Source organism: Labeo rohita, chromosome 21, assembly GCF_022985175.1.
Source record: "Labeo rohita strain BAU-BD-2019 chromosome 21, IGBB_LRoh.1.0, whole genome shotgun sequence".
In the NCBI taxonomy this organism is placed as follows: Eukaryota; Metazoa; Chordata; class Actinopteri; order Cypriniformes; family Cyprinidae; genus Labeo; species Labeo rohita.
The window spans coordinates 6,938,254-6,965,898 of record NC_066889.1 but is presented as its reverse complement, the minus strand read 5'-3'; the positions used below and the strand labels follow the sequence as shown (position 1 = coordinate 6,965,898).

Sequence of the window (27,645 nt, the reverse complement as noted above, 5' to 3'; positions counted from 1 at the left end):
CGAGGAAGTCCTGGTTTATATAACCTCATGCTGGCTCAATGTGTCACCAAAAGGAAGGTTAGCACTCTAATTTAGAATAACCTGTCTCATTCTGTTGTCCCATTGAAGACAGACAAAAAGTACCTAGTATCTATTTTGTGCAGATCTTACACTGGCTCAGTTTCTGACATGCTTGTTAACAGTTCTGCAGGCTAGAGGAATAAATCTAAAGGCCCATCATCAAAAAAAAGAAAAAAAAAAAAAACTGCTCTATCACAGTGAAAGATTTTAAAGCTGTTGATGTTTCATTCAGAATCTGGGCATCTTTTCCACAATGAAGTTGCATATTTGGTTATGCCTGTCAAATTACATGTCATGTGGTGCAACTAACAGTCAAAAATCACTAACCTTAGACAAAAATGTCATGTGGTGCAACCAACATTTAAAAATCATTGACCTCTTTGTGACAAGGAAAGTTTAGATCATGTGGTGCGACTCCCCTCAAATCTGAATAATATTTATGAATTAATAATTCATGGTATTTTTTTAAAAAGGCATTTTATGGGATTTTATTTCATGAAATGAAAATAAAGATGTGTATACTCGCATGCATTAATAATGTGAAAAAAATATGTTTTTATTTTTTACTCATTAAATTTAAAATTTTCTATAAAGGCTTTTCGAAACCAGCTTGGCACACACTAAATTTTTGAAAAATGTTTTCTTTCCTTTATCATGGAGAATCTTATTGTCAGTGCCCCTTATACATACCCTGTGTCCATTTTAATTTAAATGCAGATGGTGCATCACAAGGACACTTAGAAAAAAGGCAAAGATCTGCAAAAGTGAAAATCTATTATATGCACCCACAAATAATTTAACTTTGGCTGCAACCTTGGAAAAAAAGACCACATTGTGTATATTTATGCTGTGGTCAGCATCTGATATGTTCTTGGTAATTTTTAACGTGAGAATTTTTAACAGCATTCTTTGCCAAACACCAATTCATGACCAAGAAGGGAGACAGGAAACAGCAAACACAGGTGGAATGTACCAAGCTCCATTCCGACTGATTGATGCCTGCAGGGTATTAAAATTCCACTGCGGCAATCCGGTTGCCCCCACCAGAGGAGAAAAGAGATCCCTTGCCAGGAATGACGTGGCCTTGTGCAGTTTTGTCTCCCTGCTAAAGGCCTTTAGTACTGCCACCAAAAGTCAGTGCAAAATAATCAGCCATTCATGATAGGACACTGGCTGGGTTATCTGCCGGGCTTTAAGTTGTACCCGGTACAAGAGACAGAACAAACAGTGACGAATCAGGCAGGAGAGATTTGGATATGCTGTCTGGATGCAGTTGTTGTTTTTTATCCATCCAGAAAGAACGGATCAGAGCAGTGACTCTACGTCCTGCCATAAGCCTGCACCCATCAATCCCCCCGTGCCCCCTCTGCCCCATCCATTTAGGCAGTGTGCTTACCTCAGCAAAACACAGCTCAATCTAACATCCACAATCGTTCTAATATCTGCAGATCATACTCTCTCAGTCTCACTTTCCCCTTCTAAATCTTCATCTTAGCTTCTGAATCTCTCAGCTTAATCAACCTTTTTTCAAGCCTGGGTTATCACTGCTTTCTCAGGTTCTCAAATGTGAAATGTCTCCGTAATCAGCAGGAAGGGTAACAGCCACAGGAATAGAAACACAAAGTCAATCAATCTCCAGCTGCAGAGGCACTATTGCTTCTGAGCCATTGCCTCTGCTAAAAAACCAACTACATTTATATTATTTCAGTTAAACTACATATATTGACACAGCCTGTACCATCTTAATTTTCTGTAAATAACCAAATTATACTGGAATCCTTGTACTATGATAATGATGCTTAAAACAATACTGTTAGCATCCACAATCTTGTGTCCATATAGGCTTTTTTTAATAGGTTTACACTATCATTCTAATGTCTGGATCAGTTTTTTGTTGAAATTAATACTTTTATTCAGCACAGATGCATTAAATTGATCAACAGCGAATGTATAACATTTATAACGTTACAAAAGATTTCTTCTCAAATAAATTCTCTGTTAATGCCTCAGTGGATTACACCTTACAACATTTACACATTCATTCTGTATTTTCAGTGCTATACTGTGACATCTACAAATTTCTCACAATTGCAAACTTACTGGGCAAATAAATGTCTGACTTTGAGATTCTATGTGCTACCCAGAATTGTTATGGATATTTTATTATAGCACATCTGTCACCTGTTCAGTTAGAGTATTTACTCTCTGAAAATCTATATATTCACGTACAAAAACATCCCTCTTCCCCACTGCAAGTTCTTACGCTGTCTCAACTTATATGACGTGATAAATTATCTGCGTGAGATAAGCTTTTTAAAGCATTTGCATGCACTTGATAAAAACTCAAATCAGTAACTGAAAAGAAAATGAAATTCTAAATACAACCAATTTCATACAAGGCCTTCAAAACACCACTAAACTGAAATTAATATTTTGTTTTAGAATAAATATTTATATATTAAACAAGTTATTAGAGAATAGATATTTTTACAAATTTTTATAGATTTTTTGATGAAAACAAATTTAATTGGAGGCAATAAAAACTCAAAAATAGATTAGCATTTCTATTTTGGTTCTTTATACAACGTTTACGAAGCACTGGACAACAAAGTGCTAAATGTGACCCAGAACTACAAAACCAGTCATAAGGGTAAAGTTTTTGAAATTGAGATTTATATGTCATCTGAAAGCTGAATAAATAAGCTTTCCATTGATGTATGGTTTGTCGAGATACAACTATTTAAAAATCTGAAATCTGAGGGTGCAAAAAAATCAAAATACTGAGAAAATCGCTTTTAAAGTTGTCCATATTAAGTTCTTAGCAATGCATATTACTAAACAAATATTACGTTTTGATATATTTATGGTAGGAAATTTACAAAATATCTTCATGGAACACGATCTTTACTTAATATCCTAATGATTTTTGATTTTTGTGCCTATTGCTACAAATATACCTGTGCTACTTACGACTGGTTTTGTGGTGCAGGGTCACAAATATGGTTGAACATCAGTGATAAAAGAAGGATATTAATATTAACATATTAATTTACTATTTTATTTTTCACTCTAAGTGCCTAATGAACTACGAGTATTTGAATACTCATTTATGCATATGTTTCTGTGATATTTTAATCCTGATCAGCTGCAGCTTTCTGGATCAATAGCTTCATCTTCAGCTTTCTGAATGCATTTCAACATTTGCCCTTCTGAACTATGGGTGTGGGGAAATAAATCTGTCCCCAATTCCCTAATCCCCTGTCACAGAATATCTCCTATTCCTCTTAAATATAACATGAAGAAGACTAAAGCTAGTAGTACAAATAACTTGAGGTACAGCCATGTGGCAACGATCCCTGAATTAAAGAAAAAAAAATTGCCTGATCTGAACCCATTTCATTATAATTTGGGTGAGATGACATAAAAAGGGTTCTCACTAGCATCTAATGTTTTAATAAGGACTAGGCTAATTCCCCCGGAAGCTCCAAAGAACCTGACCCAAATGGTAAAATTACTCATATGCATTTTGCGTGCTTTTTTAAACTGTGTCATTCTTGCATATGTGTAAATCTGTGTCCCTAATTCTCTGAGATTGATACAGATTACAGCGTTCAGGGATTTGGACTTCTTTCAATGGCAGGTACAGAGCCTGTCGGAGCCAACAGGTAGTGTCCAAAACTGACCAAATGACTGCCATTGGTCTAAATATACTCATGTACTGATTCCAACATTACGGTTGCTATCTTGTCCCTCCAGGCTGGGAGCCTGTCTGGCCGCCTGTTTGTTTGAATACACAGCCTGGCTGCCAAAATGTGCCCTTTAGACAAATTGTGCCCTCTCAACATGGTGAGCAAGTCCAAGACCTTGATTTACTGAGTTGAATCATCAAGGGAAAGAGACTGGAGCCATATGTCTTTGAATACTGTTTAATATAAATAGCTTTTTGTGAATACTTGTGAAAAAATGTGTGCATAACTAGCACTTCAAATCTTTAAATTTATATTTTTAATACCTTACAGATCGTATTAATGAAATAAAATGCCACTTAAGTGTACTTGAAGAGAGTACACTTTCATGACTATGATATTTTAAAGAGATAGTTCACCCAAAAGTTAAAATTACCCCATGATTTACTCACCCTCGTGCCATAGATATATATGACTTTTTCTTTCAGACGAATACAGTCGGAGTCATATTAAAAAATGTCCTGGCTCTTCCAAGCTTTATAATGGCAGAGAATAGCGGTTGAGATTTTGAAGTAAAATAAAGTGCATGCATCCATCCATCATAAAAAGTACTCCACACAGCTACAGGGGGTTATTAAAGGCCTTCTGAAGTGAAGTGAAGCGAAGCGTTTGAGTAAAAAAAAATAAAATAAAATAAAATCCATATTTAAAACTTTATAAACTGTAATCTCTAACTAACTTTCGTGCACATGTTCATAAGAGAGTGGCATTCCAGCGGATGACATAGGAAACCCTGAATTAGGGATCCGATAAAATTTATAAAATTAAGTGTCTATTAATACTAAGTGCAAATAGCATGTCTTGTTGGCAGAGGCTGTTTACACTAACTCCACTCACCAACATGTGATTGGGCTAGTCAATACTACAACTAAAAGACAACTATTAAACACAAACTCCAGTGGTGTAGATGGTAGGGATGGGCGATATCTTATCGTCTGCAATATACCGGTAAAACTTTTCCCCAAGATAAAAAATTAGTCTTCAATCTACAGTCTACAGTAGCACGTGTGTAATACAGTTTTGCATGTGTATGAGCCTGTTTACAAAGCTTTTGTCCAACAAAGATAATTTACTGACATGCTTTTTCTCTAAATTAACATTGCGAGTGTTTGAAATAACCTTTTCCAATCAGATGTGGTTTCGTATCACAGAATGAGGCAGAAATCATACTATTTTATGGTATTAGCATTGCATTATAAATATACTTTATCCTTATAAAAATACCCAAGATTGCTTAAAGAACACAGACAAACCATATATGGTAGCAATCGTATGTTTATTGCCATGTTTCCTCAGTTAAAATTTCTCTATCTGCATTTTATTCAGCTACAGCCGTAACTGGATTAGAGACTTCCTGCAGTGTCATCAGTACTATTACTTCTGCTATAAAGCATATGTGGAGTTTCTGCGCAAGGGCGCCCTCCGGCTTCCAGTGAATTAAATAGTCATTACATTGTATGTGTGTACTCAGTTGTGCTCTATTTTGGGTAAAAATAGCGAAGATAATACTTTTCTCTAAAGAAACAGGATTCCTTGAATTGTCGTCATTGATATCATTATCGCAACAATACCAAAAATGATAAAATTTCCTTTGATAAAATTTTAAGCCCATATCGTAAAGTGCGTGCCATAGTCTTTTTGACACGATCGACCTGAGTTCGAATCCACCTTTTGTGTAAATAGCATATCGCTAAAAAATACTGCCAATTTTACATAGTTTGAACAGAATGCATTGCTATTTCCACTTAGTGTAAACAGCCTCTATTGCTATTTACTCTTGCAAATACTTGCTGCCTTTATAAAATGTTGCAGCTATTTGTCTACAACAACTAACATAAAAATGCATCAGGCCAAAAAGACCTAAAGGCACTGGCCTCTGTGTTGAGATAAAAATACTAGTTTATGTTGTTTGGAGCACATTTAGGAGTTTGTGATCTTTTCCTTAAAATCCCCCTGTATCAGCTGACTGGTAAGCAAACTCCTCTCGTTGCAGGATTCAGAATTAATCATAGCGAATGTCATTGTGGATGACAGTGAGGCTAAGCACACAGCCAGATGGACTTCACAGGGGCACTTGGAGCTCACTGCGACGCCAGCCTCCACTTGCAACTCCATAAAACTAACTATACAGTGTACAGAGCTGTTCATATCAACATATCTGACACTTTAAATCAGAAATCTGTGCATGTGTAAATAACAATGTGTCTCATTCACATACATTTTTGTGTGTAAAACATTATGTACGAAAAACAAACATTCATGATCCTGATTCATCAATAAATTAGCACTTCTTCTAAATTTAGGATAAAGCACTGAGGCAAAAATCATACTTCCAGTGGTTTTGGAAAAGTGTGAAGCCAAAGTATTTATTTTTAAAGTAACTCTATAATAAGCCTTACTTATTGCAGACTCTGTGTTATAATGGATAATATATTATATATATTTAAAGCACTAACACTAGTCATTTTCTAAAGGTACAAAATGAAATAAAGACAACAAACTTATGGACAATTCAAAATAAGTTTGGCAGATATCTTCAAAACTCTAAACATGTAAATACATAACTTTCATAAAAATATCAATGTATGTTCACAACGACAGGGCGAGTATGGCTTTTACCAAATTTGTCTCTCATTTGCTCTATGAACTAGCTCCACCGTAGGAAACGTCTTCAAGATAAAAGGCTTCTCATGATGGCATTCGGATTCAAAGCCCACCTCTCCTCCCCTGTCTCAGATAGTTCTGAGCTTTCAACCGACACCCACGCTAAGCAAATCATTTCCCATAAATCCCTGAGCCTCATCCACTAGCATGAGCCTGGTCCCTGTCAGAGACATAAATATACATTTTCAAAAAGGATTAGAGCACATTTTTTCTGCACAGATTTCAGCTGTTGCCATTACGACGGGCTCTCGGCTTAAAATAAGATATTCTAAAATAGAATCCAGGGCGGAAAACTGAAAATGTCCCTGAAAAAAAAAAATCTAAGAAAATGAATACACTAAAATCGAATACAGTTCTTCATCAGTGCTCACAGAGAACCGAAAGTAAGATTTTTTGAAAGAGGAAGACATTTATGGTGGTGCTCTACATGGAGCATGTCACAACTATTGTGCTTTGCAAAGTACTAGAACTCATGCATTTCATATCTCGCTTTCAGTTCACACAGATGATTCTCACTCAATCTGATAATTTCCAAAAACGTCACAGACACTTGACATTTTAGGTGAGCGAATATGATTTTAAAGCTTTAACTGGTGCAGATGGTTATTGAAACTCCCCTTTGAGCGCCTATAGCGAGATGAATGACCTTGAATGAAGAACATCTCTAAAAATAGATCCAATCTCAGTAATGCAATGATGTCCACTTATAGGTGCAACAAGTAAATCTATGGAGGCAATTTAGTAATGCAACTCACTTTCTTGACAGTTTACTACAACTTGATTGGTCTGATGCATGACCGTTTTTTGTAATGGAAAAACAGTGATGCACAAGATGTATTTTTATCATTTGAGCAGAAGTGTCATTTTGTCAAGATTAAACACTAATCAACACCTTCAAGACGTTCAGTAAGCAAGTGATAATATACAGTCAGCCAGTCATTATCACAAAACATGTGAAATCGACTGTAGACTCACTACAAGTCTATTTAAACAAATAAATATATGAAAATTAAAGGAGAAGTTGACTTCTAGAACAAAAATTTACAGACAATTTACTCACCCCTTTGTCATCCAAGATGTTTGTGTCTTTCTTTCTTCAGCTGATAAGAAATTATGTTTCTTGAGGAAAAACATTCAGGAATTATTTCCATATAATGGACTTCAATGGTGCCCCAAGTTTGAACGTCCAAAATGCAGTTTAAATGCAGTTTAAATGTAGCTTCAAATGGCTCTAAACGATCCCAGCCGAGGAAGAAGGGTCTTATCTAGCAAAATGATCGGTTATTTTCTAAACAAATTGACAATTTATATACTTTTTAACCTCAAACGCTCGTCCTGTCCAAGTCTGCGTGAACTCAGTTAGGGTATGTAGAAAAACTCCCATCTCGTTTTGTTCCCTAAACAAATTCCCTAATTGTTTAAAAACTTTTAAAGTACCGACCCAGTGTTTACAAAGCAAACATGCAAAGAAGATCAAATGCCCTTTACAAAAAAAATTAAAACAGTGATGTAGTACGATTTTGACGTTGAAAAAGAAAACGTGATGGGAGTTTTTCGACATACCCTAGATGTATTGACCCGGATTACACAGACTAGAGACAAGGATTTGAGGTTAAAAAGTATATAAATTGTCAATTTGTTTAGAAAATGATCGATCGTTTCACTAGGTAAGACCCTTCTTCCTTGGCTGGGATCATTTAGAGCCATTTGAAGCTGCATTTAAACTGCATTTTGGAAGTTCAAACCTGGGGGCACCATTGAAGTCCACTATATGGAGAACATTCCTGAAATGTTTCCCTCAAGATACATAATCTTATCAACTGAACAAAGAAAGACATGAACATCTTGGATGACAAAGGTGTGAGTAAATTATCTGTAAATTTTTGTTCTGGAAGTGAACTTCTCCTTCTTCTTCTTCTTCTTCTTCTTCTTCTTCTTCTTCTTCTTCTTCCTTTAAGTATAGAGTTCAAATAATTTTACTGTGAAGTGTGAAAAGTGAGCACAGTGATACGAGGATGAAACTATCAATGCTGTGTTTTATCTGTGTGCTATCAATGAAAGAATTTTCCATAGACTAAAAAAAAAGATTAACTTTTCAGTCAACTTAAGTGACCCAAAAACTGCTAAATCGGCTCTTCTGTTACATAATCTGAGCAAATTGTGCCCATGTCCTTTTGAATAGAGATGATGTTTATGCTATTTCGCTAGTCTACTTCTAAGAGATGTTGCCAGTGAAGCACTTATATTGCCCTGAATAAAAGTCTGTTTTAAATCTTGCAAGTTAATTCCCTAAACTTGTTCATGTTTGACTGTTTAATAATGAGAATGTCCTCATTTTATGTAAAAATAATGCAAGATATCAAAAAAAAAATCTGTACATCCACTTAGACCTACTTTGGGAGATTGTTTTAACAGGGCTGAGGGAAATGTTTGAACAATTAGTTACTCATTTCCAAGATCCATGTCCTCAACTACTTTAGTTGAAGAATTACAGATTAAACAGAGAAGTGAACCATCACAAATATTCAGCAATAGTAACCACTACATGTTGGTCTTCTGTTCAAAGATAAAATTAGACCAACTAACAAAATGAATGGACAGACCAATGCCAAAAGACAAAGAGCTTTTTGATGTGGGGAAGTCAGTAGCTGTTAGCAGAGGGAAACTGGGAGACTTATTTTAGCAGAAGAGTTTCCTGATGGGAAGTTCCATCAGGTCAGAACCCAGTGGGATCTTGCATTTTCTGAAAGCTCATTTTTGTTGAATGAAATTTTGGATAAAAATTTCTTTGTTAATGTCAACTCACTGTAAGATTAAACAGGTCTGGAGGCCTTCTGGAGCTTGCAAGCATTTCGAGTTGGAACATTCTAGTAGTAAATTTGTCACCGATGGATTTATTTCAAGAGTTTATTGGTGCATCCAAAGCACATTAGCAGAGTTGGTATCATCCAAGTATGATCTCATGGTTCTGTCTATCGTTCTGTCCAGATGTAAAAGTGCTGCATCATCATAATCATCCTAATCGCTGTTTACTGGTTTCTCAATGATGCATTTAATCCAATGAAAGAGAACTTCTAAAGACATACTGGCAGATGTTCAGCCCCATGACAAACCACAAGGAAGAACATCTGAGAAGAATCACTCACATCAGCTCAGACCTTTCATAAACATTGTCTGAACAAGATCTGGTGATATGTCTAGAAAATAAAACAAACAAAAAAAAATTATGGAACTTATGGCCAGTTCTGTTTTCTGCAGTGGAGAAGTCAAAATATCTAGAGAAACAATATGCTAGTTTCACATGACCATATGACATTAGCTTTGTTCCTCATCCTAGTGTGCAAGCAAAAGTATATGATTTTTTTAGAATGATTTTAATTTAGCCCAAACAACCATGAGATTTGTCCATTGTTATCACCTCCATGCAGTGTCTCCACCTTTTGACACAACTTGTCAACAAACTAGTAAATCAACAATTTACCACCATTAGAAAAATCATTGGCTGAATTCACAGAGCCAAACCACAACCAATACAGCCAAAGCAAAAATATTTTTCAGTCTTGTTTCACTTCCAATAGGTTAAATATGGAATCACATTTGCTGACAAAAAGAGTTCACAAAAAGAGTTTTCATTCTTTCTCAAAATCTTCTGCTGCAAATGTCAGTATGCATGTATATAAAAACTGTAGTTGTAAATAGTTTTTTCACATACTACCCAGTGCTCACTTTCATGTAGTAAATGCTAAATATGTAGCATTTATAATGTATGTACAAAAAAAATCATATAAACATTAAAAATTTAAACATTACTGTTTGTTCACCACTGATTTCTATTGATTAGTTGTTGAAATCCTAGTTAAAGCTTTGACTTTGGTAGATGTTTATATTTTGACAAAGTAAGTTGCACTTTAAAAAAATTGAATGTTCAGTGATTCTTACCAGCTCTTGAAAATTTGGACACACATGCAACTTGAGATTTTTGTGGACTGGATCTTATTACAGTTGGGATGCAGACATGTTTGCACTTCTGTAATGTCAAGGGTCAAGAGCCAGGCAAAGGGGTGCCATTGTTATTAATATATGCCACTCACAAGGCAAGTCGAAGGAAAAATAGACAGCCATGATCTGAATCAGTTGCCTTTCACAGACAGCCCTTGAAGAGAGAAGCCAAAAGAGAAGCCAAAGTATCATCTACCCACACAGCTCACCACTATGTCTGGAAAGCGATAACACTGCATGTACTTTCTTCAATTACACTGCAGTCAGGCTGCATTTACTTTCAGTATGCATCACAACCGAACTGTTACTCATACTAGCCTTTCCAAAGAAGAGTAAGATCAGTTTTCAACGTATTAAAAAAAAATAAATTACCAGGAATCCATGTGACTCATATTTCCTCCGCTTCCAATGGTAATTTTTCGAGCTTTTCAATTAAGACATGAGTAGTTGGAAATACAGTGACATCACAGATTCACAGCCTGAAACATACTACAGTGTCCTCCAATAATATTGGCACCCCCATATGAGCAAAGGTGGGTGTAAAAATAAATCTGTGTGGTTTATCCTAATGTTTTATTCATATAAAACCACAAAATTCAATGGAAAGTTGGGGGAAAAAATCTCATTATAAAAGACTAATTTTCTTAGTTCATGTTGGCCACAATTATTTGCACCCAATTATTGCAACATCCTTTTCCCAAGGTAACAGTTCTGAGTTTTCTCCTATAATGCTTGATTAGTTTGGAGAACACCTGACAAAATCAGAGACCATCCCTTCATAAAGAATCTCTCCAGATTCTTAAAATTCCTAGTTCTTTTCAGTTCACCCCACTCATTTTCGACAGGGTTCAGGTCAGGGAACTGGGACAGCCATGGCAAAAGCTTCATTTTGTGCTCAGTGACACATTTTTGTGTTGATTTTGTTCTTTGTTTAATGAAAGATCCAACCACAACCCATTATAAGATTTTTTTACAGGTTAGGCAGTCAGGTTTAGATTTTTATCTGTTGGTATCTGATAGAGTCCATGATGCCATGTACTGTATCTGAACAAGATGTCTAGGACCTCTGGCAGAAAAATAGGCCAACAACATTAAATATCCAGCTGTATGTTTAACCGTGGACATGGAGTATTTTTTTATCCCTGTTTGCGCCAAACCCATCTGGTGGGTTGGCTGCCAAAAGTTTTTTTTTTTCATCTGACCATAGAAGCCATTCCCGTTTAAAGTTCCAGTAGTGTCTGACAACTGAATATGCTGGGGTTTGTTTTTGGATTAGCGAGGAGAATTGTTCTTGAAACCTTCTCAAACAACATGTGGTGATGTAGGAGCTGTCTGATATATTTTTTTAGGCTTTCTGGCACCAAAACTCAACTAATCTCTGTAATTCTCTTGCTGAGATCCTTGGAGAGTCTTTGGCCACTCAGACTCTCCTCATCACCGCACATAACAACAATATAGACACACGTTCTCTTCCAGGCAGATTTGTAACATGTTTAGTTGATTGGAACTTCCTAATTATTGCCCTGATGGTGGAAATGGGGATTTATTTTACCTTCTGTTTTGTGAAACTTAAAAATCTTATTCTGCACATCAGAACTACAGACAGGTCCATATATATTTGGACACTGACACAATTTTCATAATTTCAGCTCTCTATGCCACTAGAAAAGATTTAAAATGAAACAATCAAGATGAAATTGAAGTGCAGATTTTAAGCTTTAATTTAAGGGGTTGAACAAAGGAATTACAACCATTTTTATAGACAGACCGTCCATTTTCAGGGGCTCAAAAGTAATTAGACAAATAAATACAAAAATCATAGTTCATTTTTAATATTTTGTTGAGAATCCTTGCAGGCAATGACTGCCTTAAGTCTGGAACTCATAGACATCACCAGAGACTGGGTTTTCTCCTTTGTGATGCTTTGCCAGGATTTTACTGCAGCTGACTTCAGTTGTTGTTTGTGGGTCTTTCTGCATTTAGTTAATGCATGCTTAATCAAGCCAGAATCAGAAGACTGACTTGGCCATTGCAGAATATTCCACTTTTTTACCTTCAAAAACTCCTAGGTTGCTATTCTGTATGTTTCAGGTCATCTTCCAAGTGTACTATGAAGCGCCACCCAATCAACTTTGCTCCATTTGCCTGAATCTGGGCAGACAGTATCCCTTTACACTTCAGAATTCCTTCCCTCCAGCTGCTTCTGTCTTCTGTCACGTCACCAATAAACACCAGTAACCCAGTGCCACTGGAAGCTATGCATGCTTATGCCATCACACTGCTCCACCATGTTTCACAGATTATGTTGTATGCTTTGGATCATGAGCTGTTCCAAGCCTTCTCCATACTTTTTTCTTCCCATCATTCTGGTACAGGTTGATCTTAATTTCAGCCATCCAAAGAATGCTTTTCCAGAAGTGGTCTGGCTTTTTTAGATGTTTTTTGGCAAAGTCTAATCTGGCCTTGTTTGCACCTCGTGGTGAACCCTCTGTATTTGCTCTTGTGAAATCTTCTCTTGATTGTAGACTTTGACAGTGACACGCTTACCTCCTGTTCTTTACTTGGCTGAATGTTGTGAAAGGGTTTTTCTTCATCCAATCATCCACCACTGTTGTCCTTTCTGGACTTCCAGGCCTTTTTTTAATGTTGCTGAGCTCACCTGTGTGTACTTTTTTTCTTAGAATGTAGCAAACTGTTGATTTGGCCACTGCTAATGTTCTTGCTATCTCTCTAATGGCTTCCTTTTGTTTTTGAAGCCTAACAATTGTCTGTTCTACTTGCATGCAGAGCTTTTTTGACTGTATGATGTTGGTTCAGAGCAACAGCTTCCAAATACAAATGGCACACTTAAAAACAACTCCAGACCTTTTACCTACTTAACTGATAGCCCACAACATGAAACAGCTTTTGAGTCAACTGTCCAATTACTTCTGGTCCCCAGAAAAAAGAGGTGATGTACATATTAAAGAGCTGTAATTCCTTAACGTTTCCTCCAATGTTGATGAGACTACCATTAAATTAAAGCTAAGAGTGTGCACTTTAAGCCCATATATTTATTATATAACTGTAACTTGAATACGTTTTGGTCAACAGCTAAAATAATAAAAATTGTTATATATATATATATATATATATATATATATACCAATATATATATACCTGACTGTATATTCTTTGGTTTTACTCATTGTGATGAGGGAATTCTGTGGAACAGAAAGTCATGTCACCCTGTCGCCCTGGTGTGAAAAAAAAATACTTCTGAGATGATTACTCATAAGAATTTCTAGGGGTGCCAATAATTGTGGCCAACATGCATTGGAGAAAAACAGTTACTTCATAATGAATATTTTCCTCTATTTTCAATTCTTTTACTTCAATGAAAGGTTAGAATTTCATGGAATTTTTAAATGAAAACTCAAAGAGATAAATGACAATTATTTTCATAGCCACCTTTGCTTATATTTACCAGGGGTGCCAATATTAACGGAGGGCACTATATACGTAAATACCTATGAACTTTTGTGCATCGTTACATTTCAAAATGTTGTCAAACAGCATTGCATAATGCAAAAATATGTGCTGCTTTCTCTGCATTGCCACAAGAAGCAGTTTAATGGTTATTAGCATAAATGTCTTCTTTTACTTTTAAACTACTGTTATTGTGGAGCAGTTTGATGGGAGTCTTGTTAAGCAAGCGAATGTCAGTATGTTTACAGCAACTAACCAAACAATAACATATACGGTTAATTAACACAGGTATTTGAAAGTAGCTGTTGCTCCCCTTTGTATTAGGTACTTGCTACCACCAGACCAACACAAGAGCAGACATTAAGCACATTCAACTAGACCTCAAGTCTCAAAGGTGGCAACAAGAAGTTCAATTCATTTCAGTAAAAGATTCATTTGCACATTCTCTAAATGGTACATTTTAACCCATGTGTCTTTTGATGGGAAATATTTGTCATTATATTTGACACATTTCCATAAATTAGTGCGATTGCTAGTTTGAGTGTATTTGTTGTAAAATTAATTATTGCTGTCAGTCTAATTTACATATTGTTTTGCAAAACATGAGATAAATACCTTGAGTGTGGAACTAAATAATAGCATCTTCAGTGTTCATCTTCAATTCTACAGTTATATCTATATTTTCAGTGTAGTTTTATTATCTTGCATCTAACTACTTTTTTAAAAAAGGGTAGATTGACTGTAGTTGAAATACTTTATTTTCCAGGAGTTTTTTTTTATTTTTATTATTATACAAATGTTCTTTGACTTATATTAACATCAAGAGTTTAAAGTGCACACAAAAAAGGAACATTAACAGAACATATTGTGTACAACAAATTTTATTTTCTGGTAAATATGGTACTTTAAATGTTGAGTAGCTTGTATCTTGGCAAGCTACAGCTATAATATAGCTTCCCCACCACTGGTTCAACAAGATAAATGACTTGATGATTAAGATAGTGACCTGATGCAGAAAGAATGCAGGCATCAGACTGTGGGACTCTAGAGAGATAAACTCCCTCCAGGTGAGGTTGAGGTCTGGACTTCACACTACTCTTTTAGGAAAACTGTAACATTTTATAGAGTCTGGTAAAACTCTGAATTTCCAGTCCTCTCTGTGGTTTCCCCGACATTTCTTGGCAGCTGAATGCAAACAGAATAGTTGTCTCTGGGGCTCTCATGTGCTTTCTTTGTGCTCAGAAGTCCTAAACAAAAACCAAAAAGGCTCTAACTCAGCTGAAAGAGCAAATTTCTTCTAGCTGAAGAGACAGTAGTTATATTTTGATAATTGCAAATGTTGCTGTCTGTTTCATTTGGAAAGAGATACAAGCTGCAGTGCACCAGTGCGACACAAAGACATTGCTTTTAAAAAAACATATTTGTGGAGTCATCTTTTTGGAAAATCAAACCACAAGGAAGATAATCTACAAGATGAGATCTCTTAAGCAGGCAATGAGAATTTTGCTAGAATAAATTTTTTTAGTTTTTTTCTCAAGAAAACAACTATGGTCATACGTGCTACCTCAGAGTTTCAGAAGAGCTCTCAACAAAAGAATCAGCTTACTGAGACACAGCCTGAAAACAAAAGTCCCATCAAATTTTTCCTGGACCGAATCAACATTAGATTACCTGAGAAATGAACAAGCAATAAAATGTTCTTCTGAGAAGAAACCAAGCTCTCGAGTAGCTAAAATGATGCTGGAAAATGTTAAAGGGATAGTTCATCCAAACATGAAAATACTCACCCTCAAGTCATTTTTAATCTGCACAAGTTACTTTCTTCTGTGGAACAATAAAAGATTAGTCTAGATCTTCTTTAATAAAACATGTTTCCTTGTTTCACATTAAATTTCGGGTGGGAATCTTCTCTTTGATATGCAGGAGCTCTAGTTATATTTTGCTATATAAGCTATAATAGATTTTTGCGATATTTCAAACTGAGTAACTTCCTGCTTTTTGCTACTGCAGTGTTACACGAGACGTGATCCCGTGATGCCCTACAGTGCAATTGGGTCCTCACAAATCTCCAACAGCACTTACGTTAAAGGAAACAGTGTATGCAGGTCCATCGCCACTGCAATGCTGCATAACTGTTCATTCGAGTCAGCAAATCCAAATATTTTATCCTTTACAGAATCATGGACATATGAAAAAGGCAATAACCCAACAGGAGGTAAGGACTGAAGAGAATCTAACACCTTACGAAAACAAACCCTGGGAGAAGCGCTTTTTCCAGAATCCTAAGAAGGATAAAATGCTGAAATAAAGTGACTAGTGACCAGCAGATACACTACTTGCTTCACTAGCATACTATAGCACAGTCTGAGGATCACATATCCATATGCTTTCTTCAGATCAGCAGCCTGAACATTCTTTGCAACAATTCATGTTTGATATTTGAGAGTACTCTGATATCCAACTCTATCCCAACTGGCTTGGCGTCACTTTTCCTTTCCCAACTTCAAAAGCCTGTCTTCTCTAAACCCTACGGGTCTCCAGTCCACATATCAAAATCCTTTTAAAGGAGGATGACAGCCTTCAACCTATAAAGAACATCCTGGAACCCGTCCTCCAATCTTACATGTACACTCAAGACAATTTGATTTCAATGTCCAGGTTGGGATGCTTTATCTATTGAGCTTTGAAGACTACCCTGAGGTACAGTTTGTGCTGAATGCTGTAAGTAAAGTGTTGATGACCCTGTGGGCTTGACCTCATCTTTTAAACACAGAGTTTGCCTTGTGTGAAGGTTTTACATATACAAAAGCTCGACAGCACGGTATGAGTTGTATTGTAACGCCACATGGATGAATACCAGGAAGAGGAATGTGAGTTAACTCAAACAAGGATGGCCGTACTCTGCGATAAGGTCAACTATGTGGGTTTAAAGCCTATTATGAGTTTTGCTTACAGGAAAAAGGAGAGAGTTGTGTTTGCGTCTGGTATAGTCGTGTGGTTTCATGCACGTAGAACAGGAGCATTGTTTGGGACAAAGTTTAAAAGTGAATATAGAGGAAGGCAGCTGTTTACAGAGGCTGAAAGTCTTTGTCTTTGTTGCCCTCACTTCAACCATGCATAAAGGGGCAACTCTGGGACATCAGTTTATTCAAAGCAATAATCATATAATCAAGCAAATTACAGTGTTGATGCGGAAAACAAACATCTCAGTGAAAATGAAAGAATCCGAATCCCTCGGAAAAAAAAATGATTGATTTTATGTCCAGATTTTTTTCGTGAAATATCTGCAAAATTGTACCTATTTTTCTTGCACAATGACATTGAGTTTAAACAACTGAAATATATCAGAGCTGGTATTTTTGCTAACTAATGGGAGGAGAATTTGAGAATAATTTATTTGGATCATATGGTTTTCATCAGTGGTCAACCAATATGGGTTTAATTCAGTGAAAACTGGGACCCTAGGCCACAAAATCTTAGGTCAAAATAATTGATTTTACTTTTATGCCAAAAATCAGTAGGATATTTTATAAAGATCATGTCACATGATATATCATATATCAAATCTTAATTTTTGATTAGTAATATGCAATGCTAAGAACTTCATTTGGACAAACAGTGATTTTCTCAGTATTTAGATTTTTTTTGTTTTGCACCCTCAGATTCCAGATTTTCAAATAGTTATATCTCGACCAAATATTGTCCTATCCTAACAAACCAAACATCATTAAGACTGGTTTTGTGGTCCAGAGTCACAATTGGTAATAACTTGCAGATGACCAATAATAATGATATTTATAAATGAAACAATTTAATAGGTTAAATATTGCCAAGTTTCTTCTGATACACGCTGTAACACATACGCCACAATTCACTACATCATGCTGAATCACAATATCAAAACTGGATTCTGATTTAAACTGCGACAGACTGCTTTTTCATTGATTAAACTTTTTAAAATGAATTAACACATTAAATCCTGGAATAATGATGTAACATGATTAAAAAATATATATGAACATGAAAGAAAAAGCAAGCATTTTCTGAAAATAATCCAAACCAAACTTCTAGGCCGGGATGCTGAATCAACAATGCATTACCAATGATCCACAGTTTCATTTCAACACAAAGGGATCAGTTACCTCACTATCCTGTACAGCGCCCACAGCCACGAGGGCCATACAAATTGCATATATGCAGTACTTAAGTACTCTGAGACAGTAGTTATTAAAAGAGGTACCATTTCCATCTGGTACAAAAGATGAGAGTGCATAATAGAAGATTGACAGACAGCTCTTGCCTCGCCCTACTCTGTCCTGCCACGCAAATGGAAAGGAGCTCCTTAAGCCCTGATATACTTAAATCAATAGATATTTCGTATGGGAAGCTGCAAATATTTGTGTTTGACATGATCATCTGGTCATTGTCTTCTAACTGGCAAATCACAAGTGCTATAGTGAAGACTCCCTTGAGCTGAGCAAACAGTATACAGAATCCCTTGCACAACTCTCTGGAGGTCAAAGCATGAACTGCAACCTACTGTAACATCGGAGTACAGCAAATAGGCAAGAGAAAGATGGAAATGAATTAAAAACGTGTAACTTTACGTTTAAAAATGTATGGAGGTATGCACTGTAAAAATGTAATTACCTCAAAAAATCATCAAATATTTAATTAATGCGTTTTAAATCGATTCAGAAATCGATTTTCAAAAAAGACAAGAAAAAAGGAATAGGTAAAACAAGAGGTTCAGCATTCATTCCAGACGGATGCATCCCATTTCGTGCATCCATCCGCATACAGGTATAATGCAAGTTTTATTCTTTTCTACGCAACAAAGTAACACCATACTAAAATAAAGGAGTCTGTTTAAGTTAGGTTTTATTTATCTTACCAGTCGTTTGCCGAAGTCTCGCTGATAACGTCCTGGTAGGCTGTTAAGAGGGCCAGTCTGTTCTTGCTGAGATTCACAGCCATGTTGCTGCCACTGCAATCATCCAGACCAGTGTAGCAGTGATGATGAGGAACGCGAGAGTCACTGCGGAGCGCGAGAAGAGGAGGAGAGATGTTGCACGCCGAACAAAGAGACGCTGCTGCTGTTGCTCTGCTGGGCTGCGCGGTCCTAGCGCCCCAGCGTTCCGTGCGTTATTGTGTTCAAAACCGCTACAATGCAGCACAAGTGGGTAAAATAACGAAGCCAAACTGTTTAACAAGCCGTCTTAAAAAACGCGATGCTCATGGCACGAGACCCAGATAAGACTAAGACGTTATGTGATGCATGTGTACACAGAATAAATGGAACGCAGTAATTTTTATGTAATTTATGTAATTCAGTAACACTTTATGTAATTTATTTAAATATATATAAATTAATATTTTTATTCAGCAAGGTCAAACTGTTTAAAAAGTGACTTTAAAGGCTTTTATAATATTACAAAACATTATATAACCAATAAATGCTGAATCAAGTGTATCGAAAAAATAAAAAAGAATTATGGTAAGCCATTAACTATAGCTTTTGCCTCAATAAACTCCCATTTGCTGCTTATTAATAGTTAGTAGGATAGTAGTTAAATTCAGGTAATCTGTAGGATTAGGGATATAGAATATGGTCATGCAGAATAGGTGCTTTATAAGTACTAATAAACAGCCAATATGTTAATTATAGGCATGCTAATAAGTAACTAGTTAATAGTGAGAATTGTTCCCTATACTAAAATGTTATATTTTTTTTTTCTTGAGCACCAAATCAGCATATTAGAATCATTTCTGAAGGATCATGTAAAACTGAACACTAATGGCTGAAAAATGTCAAAATTCAGCTTTTCCATTACAGAAGAAATGACATTTTATAATATATTAAAACAGAGAACTGTTATATGTAAAATATATATATATATATATATATATATATATATATATATATATATATATTTAAACACTAATGTACACATAATGCATAAATATTTAGTAAAATCAGAATTGTTATAAATATTAAATCTTTACCCTACAAACCAGTCAAAACAAAATTTATTCAGGTACATTCAATATTTCTCACTTTATCATAGTTTATTTGCTATAGTTTAGAAAATGGAAATAAAATATGACTCTCTAATAAAATAAAACTGTGACGGAACAAATTCATCTTGATAATGTCAGATAACTTTGACAGAAAGGTATGTAACAAAACATGGTCACGCCAAAGTGTCAAATCAAATTTTTGGTCTCAAATGTTTTCAATTTTACTGGTAGTATGAATAATTTTGGGTATTATATGTCAAAGTTTATTTTATTTTGCTATCCTCACTTACTTAAATGAACTATAGTGTCCTACACCCACTAGTAAAAAAAATATATATATATCAAAAAGTTATTTTTTGTTTGACTGTAATGGTTCAAAATAATTTCAGTATCAAAAAAGTAACAGCATTAGAGCAAAGTCCATAAATCAGAGCTGTACAGTCAAGTAATTCAGCAAACCTGAGATAAGTCTCTTATAGGATTTTGCGATTAATAATCCTTTATCATATGTTACAATGGATGTGCATTGAGACAGTAGAAGCTTTCCAGTTGTCGATATGTTTGATCCCCAAATGCTTCCAGATGTATATATCATAGTAGAAGTTACTTATGACAGAATGTGTTCAACTACCAAAGGGAACCAAACATTTTCAGATATATCAAACGCAGCATTGGGACGCCATTTAGCACTGTCCTGTTCTTCTGTGCAGTAAGCTGTAGGACAACGTCAAATGTGAAAGATATCCTGTGGTGGGAACATCACCATCCCTTAAATAGTAAACAAATGCACACCTTATCCTATAGTATCCTGTACTTAACAACCTCTTAACAGCAGTGTCCTAGACCTCCGTGGATTCTGTCCAATCCCATATCATGGCAAAAAGCCAGGATCTGCCAGTCACAGCAAGGGTCAGTGTGTAATGTATTCAACTAGAGCACAGATTTCATCCATGATACACACACTTCCTGTAGGGTTCTTTATTTCTGGCTGAAAACAATGGCAGAGCATCTAATCCCACGACCCACAAACATACATTTTCAGTGCTGCGAAATGCACACACACACACACACACACACACACAAATAAGCTATAGAGCTTAGCCCTTCACCCTCCTTACAGCCCAGCCGCTACCCCCCACACACACAAATACACGCACACACATTCACCTTCCTCTGCAGTCTCATCCAATCAGGATCTCTGTTTGCCCCAGAGCTTCCCCTCCCCTTGGCTGCCCACTAAATGGGTTACCATTAATTAATTCTTCTCACTCATCTGGTCCTTGGCGTCTCCTACTGCCTACAAAGGTAGCAATTATATTCAGTGGAGATGAGGATTGTTCTTAGGGAAGACATCTGTCCGGCAGAGCCTCGGCAGGCATCCAAAAGGAGGCATGTGAGGAGAGCTTTGCCATTCAGCAGTACAACTTTGTGAACACAATACCAGACTTTAACAAATTTAACCGCTACAGTGGGTTTAACAACATAAGTGATTTTAGCACCAAAGTGCGTTTGGGTGATTTTTTCACCCAAACGCATTCTCTTCAGTGTGCTATTAATTATAATTTCCTAATATACTGCAAAGTAGCAATACTGTAAGTTGGATTTGGTGTTAAAGACATATATACCATCAAGATTTTTTATGTTTTTTAAAGAAACCTTCTTCTTCTCACCAAGCCTGCATTTATTTGATCCACAGTACAGCAAAAACAGTAAAATTCTGAAATATTTTTACTATTTAAAATAACTGTTTTCTATATTTTAAAATGTAATTTATTCCTATGATTTCAAAGCTGAATTTTTGACATCACTATTCCAGTCACATGATCTTCCAGAAATCATTCTAATATTCTGATTTGCTGTTCAAAAAACATTTATTATTATTATTATTATTATTATTATTATTATTATTATTATGTTGAAAACAGCTGAGTAGAATTTTTTTCGGGTTACTTTAATGAATAGAAAGTTCAGAAGAACTTTGGATCAAATAAATGCAGGCTTGGTTACTGGTAGGGAATATATATCATTTACAGTAAAAATTGTACTATACAATATACTGTAAATTTAAAAAAAAATAATATATGACCTCAGTATATCATCAGTAGCCACGGTTATTCGTTTTGTGCTGATATATACGCTTTTTTGACTCTCAAAGCCAACAACTTTTATTTTATGAATAACCAAGGACCATGGTTTCAGCTAAAAATATTATTTACTGTTCTACTTAAAAAAAAACATCATCTCCATTTTGAATGAGAGTGGGTAAATTAAAAGCAAATTCTCATTTTTGGGTGAACTATCCCTTTAATTTAGTGATGGGATGTTTGAACTATTACTGCCTCTTCTCATCTCTTTATTCAGTAATTTGAATGTAATGAAAAAGTTATATTTTCATTAGCCACCTTCCCTGTAGATTTACAAACACAATATTTGATCATACTTTCAAATTAGGAAATCATTGTCTTGACAGACAAGACAACGGCAGTGATTGTAATTTCTATTTGCTTTTGATGCAACGCGACACTTGCCAGTGGGCGGGGCCTATCAGTTTGCCTTGCTCTGGAGGCAGTGTTTATGCAAATGTTTGTGCCAGAGTGATGTCATCTCGCACCTCAGATTCAAACGAGCCATTTTTGGAGCTTGATTACAAAAATTCTTTGTTTATAATGAGGAGGAGGTTTTAAGCTATAAAACCTGCAGGATGTTTTGGTACAAAGACCTCTCACATGCCAAAAGATTAAGGCGAATTTGATTTCTCATGTCATGATCCCTTTAAAAAAACACTGATTCATAGTTATGTTTGATACTGTGACACACACCTCTTTGCTAGAAATATATTTCCTCTTAAGCCCAAAACCAAGCTAGGCATATTTTTTTTCCACTGACACTTTCTGCATTTGCTTATTCGTTTTAGGACTTATGTGTAAACTGTTTATAAATTGTAAACATTTTAGACCCTCCAAACACATGAAAGTTTATCTATCACACTCTCAGCTTCCAGCTTCCCTTATGTGGACTGTCCACAGAAAGTGCCACAAAGTACTTTTGATTGGCTAAACAAAGAATTGAGTGACTACTTCATATTTACGTCAGAGATTTCTTTTATTTTCTACACACCATTCCAATAAATGATTCTTCAAAATAAATAATCTTCTGTTCAATTATGAACTACATCATGTAATTATATATAATTATATTATATAAATATAATGTGTGAAATGGGAATTTCTACAATACTGCATTGCTAACTGAAAAAAAAAAAAAAAAAAAAAAAAAAAAAAATCCACAATTAAGTATACTAAGGTAAATTAGTCCATGCACTTTTATGAATACATTGTGCATTCCAAGATGGTCTGATGTCACAGGATGAGTGTGCATCCAGATGACATTATTTGAACAGTAAGAGAACAGTCATGGTTGCAGGAATTCTGATTAGTGCTGACAGTGGTCTCCAGTCACCACCATAACACTTTACTTATTCATGCTACATACAAGCACACGCACACACACACACACACACACACACACACACACACACACACACACACACACACACACACACACACACACCCCCCTGTCTCCTAACCAGGGGTAAAACAGATGGATAGAAAACTGTCATTATGCATACTGCAAAATATAAAAATTAAAATATTTGTTTAATAAAATTTAGTAATAAAAACAGCCAATGCAATGCAAATGAGTAGGTAGTAGCCTCAAGTCTTTGTGCAATATTTTCATGTTTACTGTTTGGATTTCAGATAGGCTATTTGGAAAGAGTTAGTAAGATGAAAGATGGCTCTAAAGGGTTAAAGAATCACAGCAGCTTTGAGAAAATACAATCCACATACCAGACATATGAAAGCGAGACCCATGGAGAGCCTTTTAAGTTAAAACAAAGAATCTGACCAGCGGAAAGACCCGTGAGTTATGTCCAAAAAAGGAGGGAACTATCCCATTTTTTCAGTTGTACAAAAAAAAAAAAAAAAAAAAAAAAAAAAAAAAAAAATCTCATATAAAACTTTGTCCAATGTTTTGTCTTGTCTGAAGCATTTACTGGAAACTGCTGACATAACCTGTTTAAGAATTGAGAGAGCACTGAGCAATATCACCATCTTCTTTGCTTTGTTTGGACTGACGGTCAATTTTGACTAGTTTGATTTTAGGACTGGTTTAGGAAGCTATATTAACATCATAGAAATTTATAATGTTTTTACAGCCTGTTTAGGGGTTAGTAAGAGGTTGTTGAATGGCCTTGTAAACGTAAGATGATATCGCACCCTGGTGGCCACAAACTGCAGCAACAGTATTAGCCAATGCGGATGAGAGCGCCCTCCCTTACAAAAATTACCATGGCAGCCAGTTACTGCAGTTTGTCAGTACCATAAAAATCCATGGTATGTTTACATTAGAGACCACTGTCATCAAAAATAAATTGAAATAAAAAAAATAACATTAACACTATTTACGATTTTACAGTAACTATTGTGGTCACAACTCTCCTTAACTATTAACTAAGATTTTGTTTCGATAAACTTTTTTTTTTTTTTTTTTTTTTTGCATATTAATAGTTAATACGGTAGGCGTTACTTTTAGGTATGGAACAGAATTAAGGGATCTAAAATGCAGAATAAGGCATTAATATGTGCTTTGCAAGTACTAATAAGCAACCAATATTAGGGGTGCACCGATCCGATATTAGGATCGGATATCGGCCGCGATATTGAAAAAATAGCTGGATCGGGGATCGGAAAAATTAACAGATCCACGGGCCGATCCAGCTTGTTTCCTCTTTTTTTTTTTCCCTCCGTCGCAGCCAGTGACTTATAAATATAGGTCGCTATAGGGGTGTCTACATTTTAATATTAAAAACAATATTAATAGTATAGTTATTAGTTAAAAATGTTTTAACTTTAGAAATGAGTCAATTTATACAATGTCTAAAATGTTATAAATAAGTCCGGGCTTTTCAGGTCATAGTTCAGACATGGCTGGGCTTCGGGCCTGTTCTAGGCTTATCCTTATTTTTATATTTTATACATACACCAATTATGGTGATGAAAACAAATTTCTGGGCTGGTGGAAACAACACGAGACTTCCCTTTCGCTTTCACTTTCGAGACCGGCTCCGGAAGCGTTTAGTGTCTCCGCCATCAGCAGCAAATCAGCGCATCTGGAAGAGATCTGCGTTCAAGCGCACGCAATGGGCTGAAACTTCCCACACAGCTCCGGCAAACGTAATTACAGTGAATGTGTCGGGGGAAATAGAAAGGAGATATTTTAATTATTTATGAACACACCAGTGTTTTCCCAAGGATGAAGTTGCCGATCCTGACTCACCATCTCCTCTCTGGACGCGCCTTTAGAGAAATGCATCTTTACAGATTACATATTGAAGAGTTTTTTTTTTGTTTTTTTTGAAAGAGTATTAGTTTTGTTTCGTTAAGTACTAATTTCAAGCTTTCTATAGATATATGTATCATGTCTGTGAGGTATGTATTCGCTGAGTTTCCGTTAATTTTTGTGAAGCGTTGAGGCAACAGAAAGCGCATCATGTTTGTTTTCTTTATTTAATAAAAGCACCGTTTGCAACGTTTTGTTGATATTGTGAGTGCAGACAAACAAAAGACCCTTAACAGTTCCGAATGATGTATTACTCTTACCTTTACGAGCAAAAATGACGGAACATTTTAAATTGTTTCCACTGAAAAAAAAATGCAAGTAATGGTGCTGGCGCCTCCATTTCCTGCAGTTCGGCTTTAGCTTCTACTCTCCGCAAAAAGGATTGGGTACGCATCTAATAGCGCACGTTTATCTGTTTAACGTTGAAACTAACATTGTTTTATATCTGAACTCTTTTAGCCCTATATCTATAGATCTTATTTTAGGCAAGTCGTGATTTGAGAAGGCAAAATTGATCAAACAGACTGTGCGTGTTTGATCAATGTGTCCGATCAGTCTTTCGCTGACCACTTGGTCATTACTTTAAAAAACAAAAACTTAGCCTATATTTAATGAACAAAAATGCTCCAAATGTTTTTCTAAATGAAACGAAATATAATCACTTTGCCATTAAAACTGAGCTATTTCAATAGATGAAACAGTAGTATAAGGTGTTTTGGGTGAAGACGGGCTCGGACCGAGAATTCCAATAAGCTGTCTGACAAGGCCCGTGCTGGGCTATAATGAACATTTATCCCAATACTTAAGTTATTATTTAATGTTTGCAACAAAGAAATGTAGCCTATACCGTGTATCCTGCTCGTGAAGCTTGTTTAAACGTAAAGCTTAACTTACATGACCAGAGCTCTCTCTGGATCAGCGGTTGCGGGAAAGCAGGTTTAAATATTCCGATGTGATTGCGATTTCAAATGTTTTATAGACATGGCGAAGTCATAATCATAGCAATAAGATTGTGTGTGTTTGAATCGAGATCGCAAACTTTTAATGAATAATCCATATGCGTCTATAGCCTATGTATGTCATAATTTGTACCAGACCTCAAAAGTTACCCGGGCCCGTGTTTTGGCACAAACCTCTCGTGGGGGCGGGCTTAACAACGATCTACTCTGAATGGCTAATGAGCTTTTGATGGACAGTTGCTCTCTGACCTGGAAGCACGGACGGTGACGTCAGTGGCGCACATATTGGAAAGTTGTTGCGGTGTGCAATACGTCGTGCTTTGTTTATATTAAGTATTAATGTTATTAGTATTTCACCTACGGTCGTCTCTTAGTTTCTAAAGATGAGCTCCCAGCAGAGACACGGAGCAGCATCATCTTCCACCTCAGCTTGTCCCTCAGGGCAGCTTGAAGTAAGTTCGTGTTGCTAAAGTAACGTTAATCAACAACATCGATAAAAGTTTTATTCATGTACAGTGTGCAACAGTTCTGATATTTTCTATAAACAAAGCACGACGTATTGCACCACTGACGTCACCGTCCGTGCTTCCAGGTCAGAGAGCAACTGTCCATCAAAAGCTCATTAGCCAGTTAGAGTAGATCGCTGTTAAGCCCGCCCCCACGAGAGGTTTGTGCCAAAACAGCAAACGAAAATTTGCGAAGCGTAAGCGAAAGCTGTGGCAACGCATTCAGAATCCATGATTCGCGAAAACGATTCTTTGAAAATCATTAACAAAGAATGAAGCATATTTGAAGAGCATGTTAAATTCGTGCGACTGAGTTCATTTTTTCATTTTCATTGTGTTTTTCTTCTTTTGCAGTGGCATATTTTTGATCGTTTCTTGGAAAGTTACGTTCAGTTTTATAAAGTTACGTTCATTCTTATTGGCACAAAAATAATCCCATACTAAAGTACCAAGTCAATGTTTACAAAGTGAACATACAAAGGAGATCAAACGCCCTTTACAAAAAAAAAAAAAAGGTAGAACAGCGATGTAGGATGATTTTGACGTTGAAGAAGAAAACGAGACGGGAGTTTTTCGACATACCCTAACTATTGACCCGGATTACACAAAATACGCATGCGCACCGCAGAGACGAGACAAGAGCATTTGAGGTAAAAGGTATATAAATTGTCAATTTGTTTCGAAAATGCTCGATCGTTTTGTTAGATAAGACCCTTCTTCCTCGGCTGGTAATATGTATGCAATATGCATGCTAATAAGCAACTAATTAAGAAACTGTAAAATAAAGTGTTACCGGTTGCCGCTGTTGTTACTATAAAATGA

At 35.9% G+C, this 27,645-nt stretch overlaps 1 protein-coding gene across 4 annotated transcripts in view; it reads right to left on the bottom strand.

Moving 5' to 3' along the window:
- The window catches only part of dbn1 (drebrin 1), an 85,373-nt gene extending 66,374 nt beyond the window's left edge, over positions 1-18,999 (bottom strand). For all 4 annotated transcript variants that reach the window (XM_051092385.1, XM_051092386.1, XM_051092387.1 and 1 more), the window contains exon 1: positions 18,832-18,999. In XM_051092385.1, coding sequence (XP_050948342.1) covers positions 18,832-18,914 — 83 coding nt within the window. In that variant the 5' untranslated portion in view covers positions 18,915-18,999. The remainder of the gene's footprint in view (positions 1-18,831) is intronic.
- Between the last annotated feature and the right edge of the window lie 8,646 nt (positions 19,000-27,645).